At 28.7% G+C, this 8,353-nt stretch overlaps 1 protein-coding gene across 1 annotated transcript; it reads left to right on the top strand.

Annotated features, from left to right (window-relative positions):
* The first annotated feature begins 767 nt into the window (after positions 1-767).
* Positions 768-5,636, top strand: LOC149192547 (protein PMR5-like). Its single transcript, XM_089406404.1, has 5 exons — positions 768-1,298; positions 1,397-1,568; positions 2,894-3,087; positions 3,183-3,341; positions 5,023-5,636. The coding sequence occupies exons 1-5, from the start codon at positions 868-870 to the stop codon at positions 5,342-5,344; spliced, it is 1,278 nt and encodes a 425-aa protein (XP_089262530.1). The 5' UTR covers positions 768-867; the 3' UTR covers positions 5,345-5,636.
* Positions 5,637-8,353: the final 2,717 nt, after the last annotated feature.

Raw genomic sequence — 8,353 nt, 5'->3', positions numbered from 1 at the left:
ACTCATATTATCTCTTTTAATTAAAAATTAAAATTAAATAATATAATGATATATACAATAGACAATCACTTCAAGGAACTTATATAAATATAAACTATACCAAAGTACCTCAAAGCACTAAAAGTTTATTACTAATCCTCAAATATATAAGAAGGGGTGTACTTCTATTTTTTCCTAAAGGAACACTGACGTGGGAAAACAAAACAAAAGAAGGTAATAAAACCAAAAAAAACTTTCTCTCACCTTTATAAAATATTGCACATCGTGTACAGTGATTTGTGGTTTCATGGTAAGTTTCATGAGCGAAGTTTGGGCATACTAAAGTTCAAATCTCATTGAGTACAATGACGTGTTGTAAGTTACATGAGCGAAGTCTGGGCATACCAAAGTTCAAATTCCCGTGATTCTGCTCTTGCTAAAATCATAGGAACTTAGTATACCAGACTTGCAGGTGGTTGGTTATGCTCTTGGTGTTATAGTGGCAGCTATGATAGTGGCAGCTATGAGATTTGATCCTTGATCTCCCATAGATTAAAAGGAGCAGTTACTCATAGGAACTTAGTATACCAGACTTGCAGGTGGTTGGTTATGCTCTTGGTGTTATAGTGGCAGCTATGATAGTGGCAGCTATGAGATTTGATCCTTGATCTCCCATAGATTAAAAGGAGCAGTTACCAATTCACTATGTAATTAAAAAAAAATGATTTCACATCTAGTTTTTTAACTTACCTTAAAAAAATCTTAAGAACGTATCGACATAATTCGCGATAGATGCCAAAAATATGGTCGAGCCCATAAACACAGGTATCGGACCTGCACATTTCCGCGTAAAAGCTGCTCCTCCTGCTGGTACGTCCATTCGAAATCATGGCTTCCAGGAGATTCGTGTACAATCTGCAATACCCATTTCATCTGACTGCAATACCAGTACTGTTCATTCATTTCATTATTCTCTTCTCCACTTTCAGGCTTTGCCTAAGTTCCTCCCACTGGTATAATTCATCCAATCCCTTAGATTTGACTGCAAGTTCACCGGAAACAAGAATTTCCAGCAATACGATTCATACCCATGCATTTAAACCAGAAAATCGCCCCCAAAATTTTACAATGTCGGAAGTGTCTGTGGGAGAGAAGTGCGATATATTCACAGGGAGCTGGGTTCACGATTTATCCTATCCTCTCTATGATTCACGAACTTGTCCATATCTCAATGGCGAAGTGACCTGCCAAAGTAATGGCAGGCCTGATTCCGACTACGAGAAATGGAGATGGCAGCCCGGTGACTACAATATTCCGAGGTCAGAAAATTTTATATATATATATAGATATAGATACAGATATAGATATAGTGTTAATCTTGTGAATTGTGTTGGGTTTTAATTATATTTTGCTGCAGATTTAACGCTCTGTACCTGCTGGAGAGACTCAAGGGAAAGACGATTATGTTCGTTGGGGATTCGCTGACTAACAATCAATGGCTGTCTATGGTGTGTCTTCTCAGTTCAGTTTTGCCATACAGACGCACGGTCTTCTTTAGAGGACACCCAATTTCAACTTTCAAAGCCTTGGTAATGTAGCTGCTCTTAACACAGTAATGTGCATCTATGCAAATTCTTGTCTGCCTTACTGTTTTTTTTTTCAATACCAATTAATCCAATGAATTAGAGATCCAGCTTGCTTTTTTTTCAATACCAATTAATCCAATGAATTAAAGATCCAGCTTGCTTATCAGGATTTGATTTAATTTGGGTTATTGTGATGGGTATTTTTATATCTATTACAAATTTCATGAACAATTTTATTGATAGTGGTAAAGTCAATTGTTTGACCTGGTTATTTTTTTAAATTTTGAGATATAAAAAATTTATAATCCAAATAAATTCAACACGTTGTAATAACACCCACCCCAAGTTATTATCACATAAGAGTATGCCTGCCAACTTTAAATAGACATCAGTAAAATCAATTGTTATATCAGTAAAGTCAATTTTTTAACCTCACTACTTTCAATTGAATTCTATGATATTTGAAAAATTTACAGTCTAAATAAATTCAATACTTTATAATACCATAAATTCAACACTTTATAATAACACCTGTGGCAAATTACAGTCCTACCAGAGTGTGTCTATCAGCTTTGAATGTAATTTAAATGATGGTGAACAACAAAAGTTTCCTGTTTTAGTCAGATCACAATCCAATTCATCAAGACCACAACCTACAGTCAGATTACAGTCCAATTCATCCAAAGAAAAGTTGTTTCTATGGACAATATGTTATGTTTTTAAAAGGTTATAATCAATAACGGTCTTAAGGTTTAAGATCAGTAACAATATTCCATCACAAAATTTGGGTTCACTGTTGCAGTAACAATCTGAGTTGATTTTAAGATCATTGTGACACTAATTTTTCTAAATTATTTTAATTACCATTAATAATGGTGAGACATTTGTAAACCTATTCCAAACACTAAAATTTTTGTATTCATAAGTTATTTTTTATTTAATAGAGATTTTGGATTATTTATAAATGCGATGAATATGAGTGAAATCAATTATGTTTCACTTTCTTCTGGTCTATCAAATTTTCTGAACATTTCTGAATCTGCAGGAGAATTAATTTCAGTTATTAGTAACCTGGAAAATCAACTATCTTTATCCTTATCTAGATCACAGATTTTTAAATATTTAAAAAATATAATAAAGAAAAATAAAATAACCTATTTGATTTCGCTCCTGATTATTACAATTCCAAAATATTCCCGAATCTGCGATGAATTTAAATTTCCAAAATATTCGAGAATCCCCAATGAATGTAAATTCAGCTATTAATAATGTAAAAAATGAGGTATTACTATTTTTCCAGATCATAAGACTGGTGTTAATTGAAACAGGATTACGGAGTTTCTGTATCGTTTCAGTGGGCTCCATACCTGGTGGACATGGTGAGCAGAGTGATCGGAGGAGAGGAGAAAGTTGTGCTTCAACTGGACTCGGTTGAATTGAGTGGAAGATGGTGGAAGAAAGCGGATCTTCTGGTTTTTGAAACCGGGCATTGGTGGGGTCACAGTGGGCGCGACGCAAGAAAGTAAGCCACAAATGTTACAATTCTCGAGCTCTTCAGATACGTTTTCTTTCATGGCGGACTTGTGAAATTAATTGTGTGGACTTGTTTGGAAAAAGGTGGGATTACATGCAGGATGGGAGGAATTTCTACGGAGACATGGATCGAATGGTTGCGTATAGGAAAGCGCTGACGACTTGGGCTAACTGGATCGATTCAAACATTGATTTCCACAGAACCAGAGTTTTCTTCCGTAGTTTTTCCGGTGCCCATTTGAGGTAAACTAATGATTATTTCTGAATTTAATTATTTGGTAATGTTTTCATATCTTGGATTTATTAAATGAAGATCTGAATTTTAGTGGTTTAAAATGTATTAATTTTAGGATGTAACTTTTTTAGTGGTTTAAAATGTATTAATTTTATGGTGTAATTTGTAGATATGAATTTTAATTATTTAAAATCTATTTCACAAAATAGATTTCATATATTAAATTTTTTTTATAAGATAATAAATTTTTATAAATTATACAACTTAAAAAATTTCTACTAAATTTTAAACAGAACGGAAGAAAACAAACCAAAAAAAACATGTAACAGTTAAATTACTACTAACCAAATTTAAAAACAATTTTTTGAATCTTTAAAATATGCCAGATTTTAATGGATACAATGTGTATAATGATATACTTCATTTATAAGGTGATAAGTTAGACATTTTCTTCGTTTTTTATATGAATTTTAATTTAATAATAAATTATTAATAAAGATGGAAAATAATAAAATTTATTATAATTTAATAGATGGTTATAGGTTAGTAATTTTAAAGAGTAAAAAGAATCTTACTTTTAATTATTTATAAACTTTTAATTAATGAAAAGTAATTTTAAATTTCTCATTGATATAAAATAATCTCTTATATTAATTTTATAGAATTAAAAAAAATAAAAATAAAACATAAATAAATTTTAAAAATTAAAAATTAATATGTTTTTATTTTATCTTAAATTTAAAATCTTCTTAGAAAAATATTGCTATAAAATAGATATAAATATTTAAAAAATATAAATTTTATAATTTTATAATGTTTTACAAATAATTTAAAATAAAAATATTTTAAAATTTTAAAATGTTTTACAAATAATTTAAAATAAAAATATTTTAAAATTTTAATAAAAAATCATAAATTTATAATGTTTAAAAAATATTTTTTCACAAATAAGTTCCATGTTCCCTTCTATATTCAAATTGAGTTACATGATTCGTAGATAAGTTCCATAAATTCTTCTAGATCCAAATTAGTTTACATGGTTGTAGCTACTTGTTTAATATGTGATGCCCCACTACATCCATCCTCATCCTTATCCTAGACAACTAGGAAGAATGATGTACAATCTACATCCATCACAATTATAAAGGGTCTATGTGAAAGATATGAGGTGATGGTGACGAGACAACTCTATTGTGACACTTTAGCTCACCATTACTTCAATATGGCCCAGTCCTAATTGATGATGGAGTTCTTTGGGAATGGAATGGCAAGTACCATTGCCATTATGCAAGAGGATAGAACTTCATGGCCCTAATGGGCAAGTTGGAAATCTCCTATGATGCATTCTCCTTGATTAATTGGATTTACTAGCCCTTTTGTTTTTGGCCCCTCATATCCATAGGCTCCTTGGATTGCAATGTGGGCTATTAGAATAATTCACCTCCAATTTGTTGTCAATATTGGTTGGGCTCTTTGCTTTGGATTTGCAGTCATTTGGTCTATTCTTCTGCAATGGATCAGTCTCCATGCTCTAGTTCAAGTCTCTTTAAACCATGGTTCTTCTCTAGTGGGTCTGGTATTTGCACTAGGTGGGTTTAATATCACCCATCCTTCCAATTCCTGGGAACTGACTATTTGCTTTTATATTTCTGAACACACATTGACTTCGCAATGATCTGTGATTAACAGTGCAAGGGACTGGAACAATCGTTCAGGACGCAACTGTTACGGGGAAACAGAACCGATCTTGGGGTCTTCATATCCAGGGCCGTACCCTCCGCAGCTAGAAATAGCAGGGGGCGTGGTGAGCCGCATGAAATCAGGCGTTCCCTTCCTAAACATCACAACGTTGTCATTGTTGAGAAAGGACGCCCACCCTTCAATTTACAGCCTAGATTTAACAGCGGAGCAGAAAAAGAATCCTGGCCGCTATGCAGATTGCAGCCATTGGTGTCTTCCTGGTCTTCCTGATACGTGGAACGAGCTGCTCTATTCGGTCCTTTTCTTCTGATTCATTGACTTCATTCATACATGGTTTGAAGCCTGCAAGTTCATTTGTATTTTGCTTCAAACGCTGTTAACTCATGCAAACATAACGTACTGTAAAAAAGAATGTCCAGTTTAGATTTGGACTGTAAAATCGAGGTTGCCCCATTAAATTATGAGAATGTCGTATGTAGTAATAGTCCTCCTCTTATATATTTTGATATCAAATTGTATTGATGTGTGTCACTTTCAAAGGCCAGATGGGTCGTATATATTTGGCGAGCATTCTGGATTGAAAATTGTAGCATTAAATGTCACTGATCGTACCCATGAGCAAGTATTATGGATTGAGTAATGTAGCAGTAAAGGTAAATGTTATTGTTGTGATATATTGTTGTTTGAAATATTATAATATAATATAATATAATAATATAATCAATTATATAAATTAAATGGTCGGTAAATATTGAAAGATCATATCTTATAATAAATATTAAAATATTTATTTCATAATATATGTTATTAAAAATTTAAAAAATCATAAAATTATTTAAATTATAATTTTATTTTAAAATATTATTATTATTAAAAATAATTTATTATTAAGTATGGAACTAGATTTTTATTTATAGATATTTCTTCTTATTTTATCATGGAAATTTTAATGTGTAAATATATTTTGTTACAATATCATGGGCTAATACCATGATTTATCAATACTACATGTCCAAAAAACCATAACTCATTTCATATTATACTTGCAAATATAATTTTTTTAAATTAATCATTTTAATGTTAAAAACAAAAATGACATAACTACTTTGGAAATAAATCTCAACTTTTAATTTGTCTACATTATTAAAAATATTATAGAATATTAGATGGAGGCTAAATTCGTGGGATCCACCTCATAATGATTGATAATTAAATTAAAATTCTAAAAACCTTATTCCAAAATAAACATATTTATCTACATCATAATAATAATAAATTAATTTTAAATTCTTAATTTACCTATAAAATTTAGTATACATATTTTTTTTATTCCTGAAAAGTATATATATGTGTAATGATTTATTATTAATTATTAATATTTAATAATAATAAAGATTTAAGATTCATGATATAAGTGGTTGGGTGATTCATGATATAAGTGGTTGGGTGAATTATATATATATATACTCCTGAATATCTCACATAAAATATACTAAATTGAGTGTATATAATAATAATAATAATAATAACAATAATAATTTTATTAGTGATACATTAATTTATTTGTTTTGTTCAATTAAGTGTATTTTGGATAGTTAGGAGATAAGAATGAAACCACAAATGATATAATAGATGTTTACAACATCTACAGTATACTTATTATATCGAATATACAAAGCTATATATATATATATATATATATATGAATTTTTTAAAATATATTTTTAAAAGTTTTAAAATTTATTATATAAACATAACAATCCAATATAATTAAATTAAATAATAAAAGAAAAATTAATAAAATTAATAAAAATACAATTAATTTGAAATAATTTTGCTATGATTTTTTAGTCTATTATGATATAGATGTTGTAATTGTCTCAGAGGCATTTTGACTTGCTAAAAAAACATATGTTAAAATAAAAATAATTTTTAACTAAAATAATACAAATAAAATTTTTGGTTATTATTATTATTTTTATTAATTTAAGGTAAATTTGATTTGGTCAAGTTACCAATGGTTTTTAGTTCCATATTGATGGGAACCATAATATTTATGTAGAATATGACTTTTTAAAACTAATATAGCTCTATCTTAACTCTAAATCTACCAAATACTAAAAGAAATCAAATATCTTGAAAAACAAATTTGTTTTAGAGTAAAAAAATTTAATAATTGTATCTACTGTTGATAAATTCTGAAAATAAACAAAATTATTGTTTTTTAAAAATTTCATTTTATTTATGATATGGAGATTGTATTTACATATTAAATATAATTATGTTAGGATATTGTTCATTTTGTAGGTAATGCAGTTATTTGATAGTGATGCATTTTTAAATTCTGAAAATAAACAAAATTATTGTTTCATAAAATTTTCATTTTATTTATGATATGGAGATTGTATTTACATATTAAATATAATTATGTTAGGATATTGTTCATTTTGTAGGTAATGCAGTTATTTGATAATGATGCATTTGTGTGTTTTGTTTTTAAGATTGAGTATAATGCAGTTATTTGATATTGGTCCATTTGTGTGTTTTGTTTTTAACATTTAGTATAATAATTTATTATAAGTAGTGGGAAACTAAAAAAATATTAATGTGTTTGATTTTATTAAAAAAAAATAATGACATAAACCATGCCACCACATGACTGGAAACCATGCCATCACATGACTGAAAACCATGTAGGACAACAAAAATAAAATTATAGTGTTAAAGAATTTCCTAAAGTGACTTTTCAAAAGTTAATGATTTCGTGCCGACATATATCGATGAATTCTGCAAATGAACAAGATGATTGCGAGGGTGATAGGTGTTAGGGTCAAGTTGATAGAAATTTAATTTTATTTACATATCAAATATGATTATGTTAGGATATTGTTTATTAGTAAGTAATGCAGTTATTAGCTTTTGTTAAGGAAGGAATTTAGTAATGAATTTGTTGATGGATTATAATTAGTTTAGTATTGATTAATGCAAGATATAATATTTTAGGTTAAAAACAAATATTTATTTTTCAATAATATTGAAAAAAGTATTTTTTAAATATTTGAAAATTTTATTGCAGTCTATGTGTCAAGTGGATAATTGTTTTAATTTCTTTTTCCATAATATACCATGACTTTTAAATATTTTTGCAATGATTTTTAACCTTTGTAAGAAAACCACCTAACATTAAAATCCATGAAAGTAGTTCATACCCACATAAATAAACTATTTATCATGAGTTACTACCCACCATAATTTGAGCAAGTATTTGCGTACCATTATTTATGTTTTCTTCAATGCTTTAACATGTAGGAGGAAAAGT

This window comes from Pinus tabuliformis, chromosome 2_2 (genome assembly GCF_031772625.1).
Source record: "Pinus tabuliformis cultivar Carrire ecotype Pingquan chromosome 2_2, CPIR1, whole genome shotgun sequence".
Classification (NCBI taxonomy): domain Eukaryota; kingdom Viridiplantae; phylum Streptophyta; class Pinopsida; order Pinales; family Pinaceae; genus Pinus; species Pinus tabuliformis.
This window is presented reverse-complemented; position numbering and strand designations above follow the sequence as displayed.